Genomic DNA, 20,099 nt, shown 5'->3' on the forward strand with positions numbered 1-20,099 from the left:
ATGCATAATTCGTAGAAAAATTTCCCATAAAATATGGTCACTTTCAATTTACATGGTTGATGCCAAAGCTTGAGTTTGCGATAACTTTAAGAATTACAGTTGGTAATTTCGGTTTTAGTTACACAGACAATTTTCTTTTGCCCATGAAATACAATCATGAACTATAAACGCTCCCAGCTATTTTAAAGCAGGTTATTACCATGTTGCTGATCTGCAGAGTTTATGAAGTTCACAAGAAAATATCAATGGTACAATAGGCATGGAAAGTACCTTCAAATGTTATTTACCACAGACAAATATATGTGCATTACATTGTGGAGTATACATTTATAAACCTTACAGGATGTTTTACTGTAAAACTGTCTTTCTCAAAAGTGCATACACATCTTAAATAAGGACACTATACATGACCAACTGATGCAACTCAGTAATTTTTATTGCAACTGGAAGACAATACATCACAGAAACTTTATGGTAGGTTTTGGGAAAGTGTTATTTACAATAATTGATGAAATAGTTTGTCTTTGGCAATATGATTACACATCAAGAAATGTAAAATGCAAGTATGCCTCTAAATCAACATTGTTCATATTTCCTAAAGACGGGTTGATTGCACTTGCCTCTTGACTGCTCATTTTAGGTAAACACAAATACAATTTAACATTACTGCTTATTCCCTAATGTCCCACCCCATCACAGTAATTATTTATGCGCATAAAATTGGCAGTTTCACATATTAAGTACGGACAAAATGGCGTCTTATTTTATCGCTGTACTTTTCGTTCTTGGCCAGTTATGGTCCTGCCTCAGGCTTTGATGTTAAATCATCTTGGCCTTTTTGATTGCTTTATCACTTTTTTCTGCAAAATAAAATATCTCGGAAATATTACAGGAGCAGAGTAAAAAAAAATGTACAAGTTTATTATGCTTTTTTCCATATACGTACACACAGAAATATTTCTCCCCGACATTTTAGAACATGGCAGCTTTAAGTAGTGAGTGTGAATGACACAGTTAAGGACAATAAAACAAGATAAGCTACATTTCTCAACGTTTATTCTCTTGAATGATGAGCCCTGCTTCAGCGTAAACAAGTGATTTTGGCAAAAGTAAGCAGGGAACCCCAAACACAGAAGGTGTGTGGTTTAGTAAGGTTACTACTATCAGTGAACCGGGCTATTACCTCCCAGCCCAGTTACTTGGCAAAAGTTTCCTTTGTACAACTTTCACTCCACAAACTGGAAGTGCCTTATGGTACTAGCAGGCTCCACATAAATCAGGCGCTATAGTCCCGAGCTGTAAAGTGCACATAACTCACTTCCATGGACACGGTTTGCCACTTTTACCAGATTATTGACTACAATTCCAAATAACAGGGACATAATCGGAAGTCACTGGCACAGCTATACATCTTAATTTTATTTTTCCTGATAAAATTAAAATAGTAGCAGAGGCCACCTGAAATTCACATCACAGTAATAGCCACTGCTAGTGAAGATAATCCAACTACTTTCAGCTCTTAAAAACTTTAGCGTGGATTTGCAGTTGCAAAGGGCACGCAATGCTCAATTGGCAACCGCTAATAATGAAGATGCGAGCCACAGCATGCTGAAAGCTTGGAGATGCATTTATGTATTCAGCACCACCAGAGGGTACACATACCTGCCAACCTGTAGAACAATCTCACCATGTGAGGAGGCGGAACCTTGAAGGGGCGGGGCTCATCTGAGAAGTACCAACAAGGCACTTTTGAACCCACCCCATAAAAAAAAATGATAAAGCTTGCGGAGTCTGCTGTCGACATCGTGGGTGGTTTTCACACCCCTTAATGTTCGTCGACAGTTCAATGCCTCAGAAAACGAGGGGGAAAACCACCATTTATAGTGGTTTTCAGCTAGTTTTCCCTGCAGCTGCCCCAGTGTGATATCCGTCCCTCACCAGGAGACCCTGTGATAGGAGCCAATATCATGTGTCACATGTTTTAGTTGGCAGGTATGAGGTATATGAGTGTTTGCTTGCACCATAACCTGGGTCTTCTGTCAGAACAAATGTGTGTTTAAAGTGAGAAAGCAGCTTGCTATTTCAACAGGGAAGTATCGTTATTTTTTTTTCTGGTGCAATTGGCCAGTGAAGCTTTCCATCTGTTAGCTGGAACATGGACAAATTCAAAGTATGCCGTTATGCGGTATACTGACAAATGACCTCATTTTTAAGTGCCTAATCAATTCAGTTATCACCAAGGCCTACACAGAAATATAACACAAACATAATACTCACCAACACCCTAATTCAACAAAAATAAATGGGTTCAAACGATTATTTTAAAATACAAAAAATAAAGCAATGTGTAAAACCTCAAGAACCTAATTAAACACAAACATGAATTCGCTTTACTTTGATTTTACACTGTTATAAAGAACAAGGATACATGTATGCCTGGGGAAACTGACATTATGTCAAATGAAAAGGTTGCCAGACTGAAGACAGTGGGCTGTATTGTTACACATTGGAGAAGTGTGCATGTGCGACACAACAAAAATATAAACACAGATAACAAAATATTACCTAACTCAGATCACAGTGCTAAATTATGTGCATAAACAGCGTTTAAAATATTACTTAATGGCAGTGAAGCACACTTGTAAAAACTATTACGTGAACAACGCTCACCAGTGATACAAAGTATAGCAGCGAATAGCAGACAGGCTGAAATGGTTTTCCACTGAAACACTTATGAGACCCACATTATCTGAAGCATCAAGACAGGCGACATACCCATGACACCTCTCAGCAGGAAAGTAAATCTGGCTATTATAGAGACTGACCTAACAGAAACTGGGCGCACACACCTGCAACAGAGCAATGTAATGGAGGGCCTCAGATGCTACAGGTGCCTAAAGCTAGGGCAATGAGGGTGAGGATTGACAAAAAAAGGAAGGTGTCCTGGTTGCCATCTCACTTTAAGCAATGGTTCATCGAGCATGCATTTAAGTAGCGCAGAAGTTGCTCATACAGCGTCCTTTACGTGCAGAACAGGTAAAGCCCAGAAGCATCACAGCACAGTGAGTAGAAGTATGAGTTTTGGTTTAACATGGGGGGTATTGCCCAGGGTTCTGAGCTGCCTCATGACATCCCCTGATTAAAGGCGTAAAGTGGGCACACAAAGAGATTTGCACCAGACTTTGTGAGAAAAGGGTGCTATGAGAAGGTGTGCTGCAAACAGGCCAAAGGAGGAACCTGGACTGATAGACCAAGATGAGTGGAACATAAATAGAAAAATCAAGCACAAGTGTAAATGACAGAGCTTTAAAGAAAAACACAACAGCAGTAGATGTAAAGAAGAAAATTATAGGACGGCTAGGAACAAGTGAAAATGCACAGGCAGGGGGCACTTCTATCATGTGTAAAATTCAGACATTGTGCCAAATGAAACAAAATAACTAACATTTCTATGATAATTTACACGATATAAATATATATATATATATATATATATATATATATATATATATTTCTCATTAGAGAAATCACAAAAAGCAGATGATTAAGAAACTTTACTAAACCGTGTTTAGCTGATCATTACGAAGATCGGAAAAAACATAAATTGATTATTGCCTGTGCATTCAGTTACTGTGTAGACTAAATTACAGATGCCCCCTCTGGAATTATGATCACTGGTACCTCCTTGAGCAAGAGTGATGCTTCAGGGACACAACCGGCGGCGTGATTGGAACAGAGCTGTTGTAATACAACATTACCTTCACATAACATGGACAATTCATCTGGTTGAGTCCATAAACAGAGATACTGGAAGCCTTACTGACACAAAGATGACATATTCTTTAGACCGACATGTATATTGTTATTTTGTGCATTGATAATTATATATTGCTTGCATGTGTTAGAACTAAAGTGCAATCTAAGGGACTGCTTCTCAAAGATGAGCGCCAGGCTTTGATGTTAAATCATCTTGGCCTTTTTGCTTGCTTTATCATTAGCCAGAGCTAATGAAGAGATTCAGAACATTTTTGGCTAACAGTGAATCACTGTGACCTCATTACTAAGACATATCCGTTCTGCAAACAAAATGTTATAAAGTTCAAAGATGTTCAATGCATCTCCATGATGTGCTTTATCAAGTAAATGCTGGTTGTACAAGAACATCTCTTGGGTGCGTCTAGGCACCTCTAAATAAATGATAACAAATAGTTGCTGTGTTTGAGGTCTAGGAAATCTGGTTTGTTTGATTCCAAAGTGCTTCGGTCCAAACCTGAAAGAATCTGTGCTTGCTTAAAAATGGCCCTCAACCCCTCAAGTCGCAAAGTTTGTAACAATGGAATCAAGTCGCAAAGTTTGTAACAATTGAAGTGAACGCCAAGTCGGCAGAAAAACAAAAAGTTATGATATATTCATTCTTAAAAAACATGAATTATGCTGTGCTTTCAAAAGACTATTAAGGAGAAAGTTGGTGATTTTTCGCATAATGCTTGGTCTTTGAACATTATGCCACCATAATATTTCTGTGCACATAGAACAGTGTTGAGAAGTACTGGGACGGAAACATATGTTCATTGCTCACGAGTGAGCAGAGGGGGCATTGGAGCAGGCATATCCTGGAAGTAGCTTTTCAGCCGCTGAGCTCACAAGTTAGAAAAACAAAATTAAAGCTTAATCTCAGTTCTCACCACTTGGAAAACCAAACTATATTAACGATTGAACGATTAAGGCAATGAGAGAGTTATTCTTCTCAACTAAAAAACTCCCCTTAAGGGGACCTACAGGATAGTGAACATACAGGTATGGTGACATATTTCAAAGGACCATTACGATTTTAAGATATATGTCTCTTTTTGTGTTACACAGACCCATGGTTATCCGGGGGAAGTCCTTGTTACTTTTCAGGTTTACTACTTGGAGCAAACAGTAAAGTTTGGCATCCTTAAACAGTTGTCTTGGTGACCAGACTAAGTCAGAGACAGAGTATATGGCGAGAAGTGCCAGTGTCTTTAATGTTTCAAATCATTAAAGGGTGGATAATTTGAGAGGGCTTAAGCAGTAGTGATTATTCTGGCATTAAAAAGAATAATCCAGATGCATCTCCGAACTGGAAACAAGGTGAAATATTTTGTCTCCTAGAATTACTGAATGGCATCTCTCTCCGTACATGGCCATTACTCCCAGTAAGATGGGAGATTGCGGATGTCAGAATGCGCTGTCAAAGTAATGATTCTTCCTGGTTGGAAACACAAGTGCAGGTACTCGTCTGGTCACACGCTCCCTCGTGAACCTCTTCTGAACCACTGTCAGAAGGGGGTGTCTGCAGTATTTTTCAATGTACGTCACAGTAATAAGTTAATGATCTGATCGACCTTTCCTATGCAGTTTCATAACTTATGGATGGAAAATCCATCATCAAAATGTCCTCAAAATTTCCAAAGACTTTTCAAATCTCACAGGGAATGCCAAGAACCAGGTATGTTTTTTTTTAAGGAAAACGTTGGAGAAGAAATCATCCAGCCAATCACATAAAAAGGCAAGTGATGAAGAGTGGCGATGCCAGTAGGGGATCTTCACGCTCAGCCTTTATCAGGATGTGGTTTTGTCAATGAAAAAAACACCCAAAAATGTCAACATGATTTTTATTCCTTGAAAAGAGTGCAGAGTGCGATTGGAGGAATCTTGCTCCTTACTGACTAATAAAGGCAAATTATTGAGATGGGCTTCAGGAGCCAAAAGAGAAACAAGAACATCCTAAGTACTTTGTTCCTTATCAATTTATTGATGTTTATGTTGAGCCCCTATGCACACATTTTGATAAAAAGGGATGGGAGAAATGTATGGTTGCTACTTCTGTACATCACACAGAAATATGGAAAACTTAGGAGTCACTTTACTCATTTACACACACGACTGCAATAAAAATATACAGTGTGTGAAACAAGTACAAGGAAGCACTGTGGCTGTCTTGTTGAACTATACATCACAACTCTCAAAATAAAAATTGCTTAATCAGTTATTAAGGATAGGTTAATTTGCTGGTGCAAAAGTAGACGAAAATCTTCAGTGGAGTAAAAACTGTCATGACGATGGGAATCTGGAAAAGATGTGGTCCACGTGAATGAATGAGTTCCCTTTGCATCAAATTAAAAACTATCCTGAGAACTAAATGGTACCTGAATCAGATTTCTGAACAATTAGGCCATCGTTTCAGCTTTTAAAAAATCGAAGGACCGGATTTAAAGTTTTGGTTGTCTGATATCCAGTACGCTTTATTACAAGTGAATTAGGATATAATGCACATGTAAGAAGGTGGACGGAATATCCGTCACGTTTGTGATGGAATGTCTGTCTGGCAAACTCTAAGTCTAGCCCGTAAATGAGGTATTCCACAGCTCTCAATAAGCGGTGGCACTTGTCTTACAGAACTAACAGAGTGAAACATTAGAGATGGTGCGTCCTGGGTGTGGGTAACGAATAACACATAATTCACAGTCTAGGAATAGTAGGTGTTAATCCATGCCTACAACTATTACTGTAGATGCGACTGTCCAAAGGTTGGAGTTCCGCAAATTCAGAATTATTCGCTGGTTCTCCACAAATCAGTTATGAAACGCTACCACCAATTATGCTTTACAGTAAGGCAGCAAAACCATGCATCAACTCCAGGAGCAAAATGTGCACTATGTTGACATTTTGTCACTTGTAATTGATGGCACACGAAGGAAAGAATTATACTGAATCCATATGCTGTTCTAAAACACTGAAGTTTTCATGGTTTTATGATATTGTTAATTTCATGCTACATATTCCGTTTCACAACCAAACAAGGGGATTATCCAAATGCTGGAGGACATCATGAAAGAAATACTGCATGTTTTCAGCACTGTCTTCAACTTGGCAAAACGCAAAGAACCTGCTACTCAGAAGGATGGTGTGGACTTTCAGCGGAAGCTCCTATCCTATCATCATCTACTATTTTAACTCACAAGCATGTGGTATGATGCTGTTTTATGTGTATCGATAGTTTGAAAACTTCTAATACCTGTAAATCAAAGGACGATGTTACCACCAGTGAAGAATGAGTTTTAACCTTTGTAAACCAACATTTAAGAAAAAGAATACAGAGAAAATCACGTCATGTCTAATAAACAATATTTATCAAGTAACCAAGTATTATGCTCCTTTAATGTCATCTTAGTTTCTGGCGACATTTACAAATTGCTCAGGGTTTATAACGTGACCAGAACCCTTTCATGGCATTACTAAACAATACAGGATTACGAAATAAATGTGTTTATCGGAATCATATCATATCCGTTGAAAGATAGAGCACAAGCTTGTCTTTTCATGGCCATGACAAAACTGTAACTTATGACTTTCCTCTCAAAGAGCAGCCTTAATTTAGATTTGTATTTGTGTAATATGAATGCTGGTAGCATATGGCATTATCATGTAATAAGAATGATGGGTTCTGTTGATATTTATAACCACTAAGCTTTTCTCTTTATGGATTCCCATGTCGTTACAAAACTTTGATGACATTACGGGCCCAAAATACACGCATATTAAGTATGTAGAACACCAACACACATTCACATATGTAGATATTTGGCTTAAAGTTATTGAGCGTTGATCTGTAGAACTGGTGACAATGCATTATTTGCAAACATTTAATTGGGCAGTGACATTTTGTGGCAGTTATGTGAGCAGTGTTATACATCTTCCTGAGCACTCATGTCCCCAGGAACCACAACATGAAAGCTTTTCATAACAATACAAATCTTTCCATTTCTTAGTCAAAAGGGATACAAGTAGACATTTATGATCTAAGCATCCTTCTCGACAACATGACTCCTATGGCCACCGAATAACATCTTTGTACACTTGATTCTGCCATACACACTCACTACTAAAATCGCCCACTTATTATTGCATTATGTTAAACATGAACAGACAAGGAGGAGAAAGGACAAACTTATTTTTTTTTTTATAAACAAAAGTACAGTAGGGGGCTGAATGTGCAGACAAGGCAGTATAATTGAACCATCCGAGCCCTACCAGAGCATGAAGTACTTTTTTAATTATATTGCAGAGAGTAAGTTCCCCAACAGTCAGTGTTTGTCCCTGAAGAAGGTTAAACCTTAAACACCTGCTTCCAAAAGAAGAAGTCCAGACCATGAGGTCTTAAAAGGAGAGGCATTGCCTTTTTCTCTATTTTCTAGATTTATATGAAAATAATTCATGCTTCATGCTAAATACATTATTTACCTTACAAGAACTTTGTTATCTTTGAATAAAAAAATCAGATTTTTTTGCAGTTGAGTGTATATTTACTAATGGAATCCATGCACGTGGATCACTGTCTCTACACTTGTTGACTGGAAACCTTGTTGACAATTTTGCACGGATGAACCCTGACCGACATGAAACTGCAAACTCCATTTTGAAGGGCAGTTTTTGAGCTTTGTAAAAATAAAAAAAAATATGTCCATAGATATGCTTTTGAATTCAGCATAATACTAATGGCAGATTTTGTAGCATGTCATTTCTGTAAGGTCAAATATTTTATCAAAATAAAAATATTAGAGTCGTTGCTTTCTTTTTTTAAATGAACTGTGATTTGAGAATTGATTGCTTTTCACTCAGGCAGTTTTGAAGACATACTTTAGCTTGCTTTACATATATAAATATATATAGATATATATACACGCTTATATCATATATGTATATGTATACAACTATACACACATACATATATAAATATATATTATATATATTCACATACATATATAAAGAGACTTTTTTTTGCACGCAGTGCCAATCCTCAGGCTTATGGCTTAATTTAAAGATGATAAAATTCAATGATTAAAACAGATATTCTCCCCACATTTTGTCTTTTTTCCACTCAAACCTGCACTTACATAGTTCAAATGGATACCCCTCTCGCTCTACTTAACCTGTACGTGATCAGTCTCTACTCGGGTTCCACGTTGGACATGAAGGAGGTGGAAACTAGCGGATCTGTTTTAGTGACTTTGTAAAAGACTGAAACACATCCTGCTTGCATTCGCTTCCGGGTGTTAGGCATTCCAAGGTGAGAGGAGCCAATCAAATTGCTCGTCTTGCCGATCCAGCCCAACACTTAATTCTGGCAAAATACCTTGATCCAGAGGTTGTGGGAACGAGTGGTTTGTAAACGGGAAAAAAGGAAAAAAATCTTTAAAAGAGATAAGCTTGAATGACTTCACTGATTGTACAATATTCCAGGCCGAATTGCATTCCCAATTTCTCTGTTGTCGATTTGACTTAATGTGTTGCTTTTGAAAAGCTGGAGAAAGCAATGTTGGGTTTTGCTGTGTTTTTACGAGTTACTTGTTGTCTTCAGTTAATGAAAAGCTTTTGTAAATTAGCTGAGTGTCTGTATGAGTTATATGGCTTCAATCTCCTTTAAAAAATAATAAACTCAAGGGTTTCAAACAGAAAGGAAAGCGAAAAAATAAAACTGCTGATATTGCCACAAATCATTAGAATTCACCTGACGTGCTGAAGCAAAATTTTCAAGTTATATCAAATCACTGATTTGTTCTAATTTTTTGTGGTTTCTTTTTCTTTCTGCTCTTTCTGCCCTTTTGCCGTCCGATTCGTGATGTTGTTCAAACATGATCGGATTCCCGCTAAATGCAGGAGGGATCCAGCAGCTTCTTTCATCTCTTCGTCATCACTCTCAGGCGGTTTCTCTGTGCGTCTCTTTTTGAGCGGCAGTGTGTCGCTTGGCGGCTTTTTCGCCTTCAGTAAATGTTGCTTTTTCTTGTGTGAGGCATAGCCACTGTCGGCCAGTGGATCCTTGGGCTCTTTCTTGGCATGCTTCCTGTCCTCCTCCTCAGCCTCACTGTGGCTTTCGGGGCTCTGGATACTGCCCTCACTCCCATCCTGGCTACCCTTGGTGACAAACTCATAGTGGTCATCAGCAGAGGAGGTGGAGATGGAGTCACTGGCAGGGGAGGTGCTCCGGTTGTTGGAAGATTTGGCACTGCTGTAGTTGTGATCCTCCTTGGGGTCACTGCTGACGACTGGAGAGTCGCACGAAGGTTCGCTTTCTGTCCTCAGCCGGCAGTTTCCTATCCCATTCCTGTTAAAATATTACAAAAATGAACATCAGTCTCTATTTAGAAAGCATTTGAAAAAGCGTATGGTCAAGTAGAGTACATTGTATAGTTTGCATTACAGGATAGGTCTCGTTCAGACATGAAGTGCATCACTGAGATACCAGTAGGAACACGGAGAAAAGGCACGCCCAGGATAATCTGGGCCATATGCATGGGAGGCAGTAGTAGAGGACACCACAGTCCCCAAAAGTCCTAGATCAACGGCTCTTAACATTTTGACTGCTGTGGAACCCCGCTGAATCATTACTGGAAACTAGGTGCCCCCCCACCCACCATCATTATTAGTAGCTGGGAACCCACAGTCTAAGCAATTCTATGATTCAAACGATAAAACAATACACAAAAATACAAATACATGTATACACCAAAAACGCCCAAATATTGTAATATTTAGTTTAATTCACAATCACATTTGGAAAAGTTTTCACATTTACAATTGCGTTTCTTTATTTGTATATACTGCATCAATTTTGATGTATTAATATTATCTAATTTTGTAAAACAGTTGTTGACCGCCCCAGGGGCCCTCAGACCACAGGTTAACAATTCTGTCCTAGATGATAAAGCAGAATGTGGGTGTACTGTGACATTCCTGGATGCACACATGGGATTGAGGGAATACCATTCAAACTTAATAATTAACAGGCAGTGTCCTGCTCATGGTCCAGCTACACATGTTGCAGGGTGGCTATGGCCCTTTGCCGCTGTTGCCCATGCAGGTAAGCGCAATGAGGGAAAATTAATTATTTATCTAATTTCCCCCAGCCATCATCGATCAACCCCCCCCCCCCCCCCCCAGCCCCAACGCGCTTACCTCCTGCACGGGCCGCGGCGAGTCCTTATAGCTTCACTGGGGAGGTGAACTGCTAAGAATTTAGCTCAGTTCTAGACACCCTCTTCCCTTGCAGTCAGTTCTTAGTGACCTGACTAGTGGATCTATTGCTTTGGAGTTGGTGTTTGCCAATTCCAGTTAAAAGGCTGTTGTATCTTAAAGATGCTCATGTAAGTCTACTGTTCTATTGCGCTATTTGACGGGGGTAATGCTGTTATGAATTTGTCAACAGTGTATTAAAAAAGAAGTCACTTACCTGTAACTGTAATTCTCCAGTATTGGAAGCTTTTATAGATTCACATGCCTGAATCATTCCCCGTTGTCGAGACGGGAGTCTCAACTCGATGGGGAATGATTCAGGCATGTGAATCTATGAAAGCTCCAATACTGGAGTAACCAGCATTTATACCAGGTGCGGCCAGTGTTTTAATTGATATAATGGAGTGCTTTATCTCTACATAAATGGCAGGTGCAATTGAGCAGACAGTGATCTGAACTTCTCTCCACTATTCGAGACTAAGTAAACTCTGATATAAAATTCTAGTAACAAACCCTTGTCAGTTTGAAGTTAGGTCTTGTATACAAAGATCCGATAAAATCACAAAAGGTCTGAGGCAACGTATTTTAGCATAAGTTACTGATTAAAGACATAAGCTCAAGATGTAGAAGTTTAATTAAACCTTCTCATGGCTGGAGACTGCTACTTCCATGGTATGTACTTCCTTGTTTACACTATACTTTGTCACTTTGGTTGTACATCGGCAGATACAACCTTACCAATCTGTACCTCACCATATCCTTCCACCTATTGGTTTCTATCCTAATATTCTGACACGCCTAGGTCTCCCCTTTGCTACAACCTCTACCCTATGTCTAAATGTCATTATATTTATGCCACCATCGGTGTATCACCTGTTACCTACCCACGACAGTCCATAAGTGTGTTTTCGCCTCTACATCTAAAATTCTGCCATGCAGATTTAATTTTAATCCACTGTCATGAAATGAGAACATGTAGTTTACACTGTGACTGGGCTATGAGTTCAGTCATCCTCAACACAAGGAAATGGGGACTCAGTGCTTAGGAAGCCACTCATAGCCATATGGAACCCAAAGCTGCAGCCAAGGCAGAATAAAGACGGTCATATTGTAAATGGGCATTATAGTCTGAGCAGGACGGGCTGACATCCAACAGTAAAATACATGCACCTTAGGAGCAGCGCGTCATTGAGTTAAGTGGATAAGGTATGCACTAGGTCCAATGGACGTGCAGCTAAGGGCAAAAAATCCCTATCACAAAGGCCCTGGGTAGATTCCTAGTGGGGAAACCCATATGATCACCAGAGCAGGATTGCTGGAACTCAGTTGTCACTGGTAATGTCAGTGGTGCAGTCAATGCGGTAGCACCGGAACCCAGAAGTCAGAGAGGCCCGAGTTCTCTCTGCCCTGACTGCAGTTTAATAATCTGGCCCTTCGCTCGGATTACCCCTTGCAAGTGCTCCACTGGGCCTTAGCTCTTCTGTCTATTCCTAGGCTGTCGGGAATGGTCAGTGTCGCGGAGAGCTACGATAACTTCAGTCCGACCGTAGAAAATCCTCGGCTGGTTAGGAGGAATATGAGAAGAACCGAAAAACATGAGACGACGCAAAAATTAACGAGACGGGCGACAGTCAAGAGAAGAAGACTGGGTAGAAAAGAAAGGGTACCAGCAAGAAGGGAGGAAGGCGATAGTGAGAGAAGCGAAGGTGAGAAGATGGGGGAAGAGAAAGAGGTGACAGAGAAGACATGCAGACATAAATGAGAGAGAGAGAAAAGGGGGGAAGGGTCAGAAATGGAAGAACACAGATGGCGAGAGAAAAAAGTGAAAGGAGATGGGACGGCAGAGACAAAGAAAAAGATAAAATGAAAGCGGAGGAAGGGAATCTGGAGGTGAAAATGAGGAGGGCAGATTTAAGTGTAAAGGGAATGAGAAGTCAGGAAGAGTGCATGGAGAGAAAACATGATTAACTATGGAGGTGAGAGAAAAAATTGAATAAAGATGAAATGGGGAAGGGAGGAAAGAAAAAGCATCGGAGATTAATATATAGGATGGAAGCCTCTCGTATTAGTAGTACACTTCCTTTGGCATATGCATTAATTTATCGGATATATGAACAGAATGCACATTGGTAACAGAGGCAGATTATACTAGCTTGAGCCGCAGATTTTGTATAATGCTTAGATATCTGAGGCTTGCAAACTATGCATACAACCAAAGCTTTTAGTCAATACTACATTCATGCCTCTGACATGCACAGTAGATGGGCTTCAGATATATGCAAAATACTTAGACCTCTGATATTAGCACATAAATAGAGTACTTGGGTGTGCATAGGGCATATGTCACAAACCTAACAGATGTGCGTATTAGAAGGCTGCATTCTCTTCATAATTTGGCATACTGTGCATAGGTCTGAGGCCTTCAGATTATCCACTTGCCAGTGGCTTTCAACATGTGCTTTTACGTGAGGCCTGCAAAATGTCAGTATGTCATTTGATTTGCTAGCATAATGTTAATTTATGAGAGGCATACGTACTGCCTAAGCCAAATATGTACGCGAGGTACTCTTTACTACCAGAAGGCTATGGAGAGGAACATTTTAAATAACGTGAAATACTGAAGCAGGGAGAAGTATTCACACAAAAATGTCCGTCTGAGAGCGTCATTTAACTGTTACTTTTGTAGGAGGGGTTTCATGATTTGCAAAAGTAAATTCATGAAAGCCAGGACACCAAATCCTTTGTACTTTGTACTTGCTTTTAGTAATAAAAGCCAGTGGTTCGTAACCTTTTGTCTTCTGTGAACCTTCACTTAATTGTTACTGAAACCTCAGGAAAAGCAGCGAATCCTTATTGGAATCATGAGATCCCTAATTAGTCATTACTGAAATTCGGCGACCCCCAATGAGTCATTACTGGAAGCTGTGGTTCCTGGCCTAAGCATTTTCGATTATTTGACCCTTAAAATGCACAAAAAATACAGAAACAAGCATTCATCAAATAAATTCACACATAATGAAATACAAACAAATATTTTAAAAAAAATGTAATGGGGAACCTTGGAGATTTTATAAATTCAATTGAGGGAACTCATCCCTATACTATATTCTGTTTGATACACGTGCACCGCTCCCAGGAATCTGTCTGAGGAAACTTAACTCAATTATTAGCCCCCAATTTTCCAATTCCTTCACATCTACAGAACGTTTCAACATGTTCATTTACATTTTTTTGGGTACTAGGTGTATGTACACTTTATTAATGTTAGTATTATTTAATTTTCTTAGAATTCACAGACCCCCCGACTAGGCTTCGCAGACCCCTGGTTAAGAACCACTGCTCTAAGCTATAAATCGTTTTATTAAAAACTATACAATTTTCTTTACTTTATATTCAGATTCCATCTGCCAATAATAAAAAAGACAACTTTGGCAACAATTCTTAAAAGGGGTTTGCACAAATCTCAGAGGTGGAAATCAACAGTTGAAACCTTAATTGCTTGACAGACAGTGAATTTTGGAAACCTTGAATCAGCTGTGTTAAATGAAAGTCTAGCCTGATATTTCCTTGTGATGCCTCCTGGGAGATGTAATGCATAAGGCTTTGGATATGTTGATCTGAACCAAGCGCTGTTAACACAAAATAGCTGATCTTTACTTATTTGACTAGGGCTGTTAAGAACCTCTTGCCTGTCAGAAAGAAATGAATTGCTGAACCGAAATGACTGAAACAATTCAAACACTTCAAGTCTTCAACTTTAAGTACTCACGTGTTTGTGTGTTTTTTTTCTTTGATTTTATTTTCAGTGTTTTGGCTTTGCACCAGAGGAAGGGAGTTAGCTCTACACACCTGGCCTAGAAAATAGTCAACACCATTCTAGATTATTATTGTTTAAGGACCCACCTGCTTTGTGGATAACATTCCACCACAATTTTTTTAAACTAGGATCCAGGGTTAGCTCAACAGAGATGATGGTGGAAAGAGCATAGCTTACTACAAACGGTGTCAAGTAAGGTGTGCCCTTTGTGTTTACAGTGATAACTCCATGCTGAGTCACTGATAGAAATATGGTGATGGAAAGAGCTTGGAGCCAGGTACACGAAGTACTGGTCGCAAAATACTGTTTGCAATTTGAGGACAAGACTGCTTACTTTCTGATGAAATGTTAATTTTTTCCTCGACTGTACAAAATTTCTTTTTCACTCTATCACGTTTCAACACTATTTTGGACATGTAACTCAACATGTTCCTCCACCCAACAACATCCTCTTGGTTTCATTGCATCCCATATGGTTTCCTAAAACCCCAGCATAGAGAGATAAGCACTTTTGTCTGGCAGTTTGTTTTGTCCGACCAAGAAGTGAATTAGCCTCACCTCCTGGAGGAATTTAAAACACATGGTGGGAAGTTTGAGAAGCTTATACTGCGGTGGGCGATTTCAATCACTAATGCACTTAAACTTGCATTCCTTGTTTATCAAAACCCTGCGTTTTCAAAAAACACACTAAAACAGTTAACTTTGCACAAATCCCTAAAACAAGCTCAGCAAAACAGCATATCCCGCCTTTTACCTTTGCCAATGTTGTTCAGCATCATTCAAAAAGAAAAAATGGATATTGCTGACAAGCAGCGGCAAAAAAGAGAAAAAAAATAAGATCAGTAGTACGTAGATGCATGCATGACGCATGACGTAATGGCTTTAAGGTGGCCCTAGCATTGTGGATATCTGCGCATGCACGGGAGTGGCAAACCACAAGATGAGGAAGGCAAGTCATAGAATAAGAAGCAAGCAAATAATACTGAGGAGTCAACCAACTAATGATAAGAAATAGACTGACGCAAAGCGCACTGTAAATATTAGTATTATACAGAATCGGTCTTTCTACAACAAATGTCTAAAGGGGTGTGTAAGCTAGGCCTAAAAAATGAATTCATCTGATACGCCTAAAGACAATGGTTGCACGCATGCAGGATTTTAAACCCAGAGCCTGCATTAGATCTATAACTATGCTTTCCTTATTTTAACTCACGAGATAATGCTTTATTATGTAAAGCTCGTGGATGGCACATCCCTTCGGGCTAGCCTTATTTCTACCAGGAGGACAATGGCTAAAAGCATAGAGGAATGAAAGAATGCCGCAGCCAGCAGTGTTCTCTCGGCAGCTACCGAGCTCTCAGCAATAGAGAGGGGATTGCTTTCCAGGAAAAAGCCCGCTCTCTAGGGATGGCTCTAAAAATGGAACACTGAGCACGTGCTTCTGAAGACCCAGCACCATCTCTAGCAAGGTAAGAAACAACGACGTCGACCATCTCGGACAGCTTTTACACATTCCCATAGAGAAGAAAAACTCCCCATGAGAGTCTAGAACCTGCACATATTCAAGGATTTCTTTTTAAATCGAAGAACTTCAGCCCAGAAAAAAGACACAACAAAAAAAGTACATATGACAATTCGGAACAAATAGTAGCCACTTCTGCCTTCGAAAGATTTCAAAGAAAATCTTACAATAATATCCAAATCTAAAGACAACTAATGTCAGCCAAAGGTAAACATCTTCTGTAGGAGTTCAACAACCAGTTGCTCAAGAGCTTACAGTTGACGTACACATAAATAATCAAGAGAGCTGGCTCATGTCACCCAACACCAATCGTATGGCAGGGAAAAAGAAAATCCCACCAACTATGGTAGACTTTCAACTGACCATCCATGAAAATTGAACTGAGTCCATGATCTTTTCCACAGATGATGGTACACCGAGTTGTCAAAGCTCTCAACTTCATCGCAACCACGATAAGGCTTGAAGGTGGTCCCTGAACATATGTGGTGAAAAAATAATCCCATTCATCGCGAGCTCTTTATTGTTTCAAGTCCATTTTGTGCATTGAAAGAAAGCAGTTACTGGCTTGCCGGTTAATAAAACAATGTAATTCCTCGTTTTCAAGAGTTGTTTTTTTATGATCCATAAATTAGACGCAGAGCACAGCAGGAAAAGACAAGCTCCTTCAATTATTAATGTCTAAATGCAATATCGCTGGTGACGGCGAGCGCCAGCTGCATTTACTTTTTCGGTGCTTCGCCACTGCAGGGGTTGTCATTAGAGGATGCTAAACGCTTAATCGACAAAATCAGCCGCACTAAACTGGTTGTAAGGTGAATTTATCATCGTCTCCCTGAAATCATTCATTAAAATGAAGCACGTGATGCATCTCTAACTGCACCGATTTTTCATGTTTGGCTAAATTTACATTTGAAAAGCTGATAATTATCCCTCATTTGCATACCATTCAAAGACTTGATTCCGCGAGCTATCTGTGGACGTTTAAGACAGAGTGGTTTGATAAACACCACTAAGGGCTTAGTAGAGGCGTAGCTCTACAGGAAACCCCCTGAAATAGGGTGGGAACAGAGCAGCACTTTTGACTATATTAAGGAATGGTATTCGAACATTTCCAAAAAACGAAATAGCTAGAAAATGTATTTCAAATTCAAAGTTAATTAGCTATTTATTATCATTGTGGAGGGTCCGACTCAAAAGAGGCAGAGCCTCAAATCCCTCAACAATGGTAGTAAGTAACGAACAAGTTACTTACCTCCAGAAAAGCTCTTTCTGGTAGACACTATCTAGCTGCAGATTCCATACCTGATGAATATTCCTCAGGTGTCAGATTTGAGTGGGACACTTTTCAGCAGTATCTCTACATGCCAGAAGGTGGCGGTGTGCAGTTCCACACTGATGCAGTTCCGCACTTGCATGCTTTCCAGATAATAGTGCTGTGTGAAGTATGGAGGGACACTCACGTAGCTGCCTGGCAGATGTCTAGGACAGGGAAGCCGCGTGCCATGGTAGTCACTTTGGCCAAAGTGGAATGGGTGCAAAGTCCTTCTGGAGGCTGCAGCTATCTTTGCCAATGTGTAGCAGATCTTAATGCAGAGAATGGTCCAGCACAAGATGGTATGCTTATGCACAGCCTTGCCTTTCTTGAACGTTGAACGGCGTCACAATTTTCGGAAGGAAGGAGGTTTATTAAGCAGGACAGCCAGAGCTACTAACCTAGGAGCTGGAGAGCCAGGTGCAAATCAGTCAATATCCCTGTGCCTACAAAAAACAAATGTATCCTTGCGCAATGTGATTTGCGCTTATGTAAAGTGCTCAAATACCTTGTGGTCCACTTTGAGCTACATAAAACTTTAAAAACAAAAAAGGTGGTGTATGGAGGATGGACACATGCCTGACAATCACTTACTGTGTAGTGATGGCTAAAAGAACACAGTTTTCAGAGTGAGAAACCGCAACCTTGAATGGAGCATACATTAGAAATGTCAAGACAAGATTCAGATCCCACTGGGGCATCAGAAAGGGTGAAGGGGAAAACAGATGCTGTACCCTTTCAAAAACCGCATCACAACTGGTGTTTGAAAAAAGGAGGGCTGATTGGGTAACCAAAGAATAGCCGAAAGGGCTGAAAGAGAGCCTTTGACAGTGCCCAAAGCAAAGCCTTGTTGGGAAAGAGAAACAACAAAGATCAGCACATCAGACAGTTTGGTCTGAAGTGAGTCAACTTGACTGGAGCAGCAACAAACTAAGAACTTATCCAACACAACATGCATATACAGTCTTTGTTGGTGAACGTCTGGTTGCAGAATAACATCAAAAACCTACAGGGGAAGGTTAAAAGCATTCCGCTGCCACGGCTCAATCGCCAGGCATGAAAGTGGAGAGTGCAAAGACCAGGTTGGAGAATCAGACTGCCGTGACCGTAGATCCTACCCGAAGAACAGTGTGATTGAAGAAGAGATGCACAACTCTTCAGAACTCGTGGCAGGACATACAGGAGTCCTGAGTTCCATTCTAGGCAGAATGTGTCTCTGAGAAAGAGAGACGACTTGGAAACTTAAACGTGCCAAAGTGCTGACATTATGCGTTCTCGGAGTTGGTGAACAGATCGAACCAAGGTTCTCCCATTCGCAGAAGAGACCTTACTCCACTTCTGGGGGTTACTGCCATTCGTGATCTGCAAGGCACTGATGGCTGAGTTTGTCCACTCTGGCATTCAGGGAGTCCGCCAGGCGGTTCACCAACAGGATTCCTTGGCGGTTAAGCCATGTCCAGAGGTATAAGGTCTCCTGACACAGGATCCGGGACCCCCAGCCCACGCGTTTGTTGCCGTAGCAAATGGTGGTGGTGTTGTCCTTGAGCACCTGTACCATCCTCCCTTTGATGGATGGTAGGAAGGCTTTCACCGCCAAGAGGATGGCCCACATCTCCAAAAGGTTGATATGGAGTTGGAATTCCGTTGGAGAGTAGAGGCCTCTGATCTCCACCTATCCAATGTGACTGTTCCAGCCCAGAAGCGACACGAGTCATCATTGCCAACTCTGGTTGTGGAAGCGAGTGTTTGCCACTGACCGAATCGCAGATCAGCAACCACCACTGCAGATCTTTTGCAGTCTCCTCCAATATCTGGACCAGGTCAGAAAGGTTCCCTTGATGGTTTTTAGGTCTCGCCTGTCGATGCGCATGCGCATCGAGCTTGCGAGACTATGGGGGCTTAACCACTCTTTAACTAACTTGCAAGGAATCGTGGCGATTCCTTGCAGTGCCCGTGACTTTTAAGCTCAATGCGCATGCGCTTAGAGCTTAAAAGCGCGTGCACATCTCACAGCCTCCCCCAGCTCCGCCCCCTCCTCTCCTGCCCGCCGTGTCGCATTTCTCCTCCCCCACCCCTTCTCTCTCGTCCAGCCGTCGTGTTTATTTATTGTTTTACCCGCTCCGCCCCCTCCCCTGCCCGCCGTGTCGCATCGTCATGGCAGCTTTGAAAGTAGGGGCAGAAGAGCGCCACTCTCTCTCCCAGCACACCTCCCCCTCCAGCATCCACTCCCCCCTTGTCTCTCTGTGCCCGCCCCCACCACTCCTAATGAGCTGCTTGTTTTCATTTGCAGTACACCATGTGCGCATTTACTTTCATAACGGTGGCTCACCGTTTTAACTTGTTTTAATTTCCCAATCTGACCAAAAGGTTTGCCGATGCCTGACGTGCTACTGACCTCTCCACAGCCATGC

General features: G+C 40.7%; 1 protein-coding gene across 14 annotated transcripts in view; it reads right to left on the bottom strand.

Moving 5' to 3' along the window:
- Window positions 1–415: 415 nt before the first annotated feature.
- Window positions 416–20,099, bottom strand: part of FOXN3 (forkhead box N3) — an 884,367-nt gene continuing 864,683 nt past the window's right edge. For all 14 annotated transcript variants that reach the window (XM_078660028.1, XM_078660029.1, XM_078660036.1 and 11 more), the window contains one exon: window positions 416–10,129. In XM_078660028.1, coding sequence (XP_078516154.1) covers window positions 9,586–10,129 — 544 coding nt within the window. In that variant the 3' untranslated portion in view covers window positions 416–9,585. The remainder of the gene's footprint in view (window positions 10,130–20,099) is intronic.

This window comes from Lissotriton helveticus, chromosome 9, assembly GCF_964261635.1.
Source record: "Lissotriton helveticus chromosome 9, aLisHel1.1, whole genome shotgun sequence".
NCBI classification, from domain to species: Eukaryota; Metazoa; Chordata; class Amphibia; order Caudata; family Salamandridae; genus Lissotriton; species Lissotriton helveticus.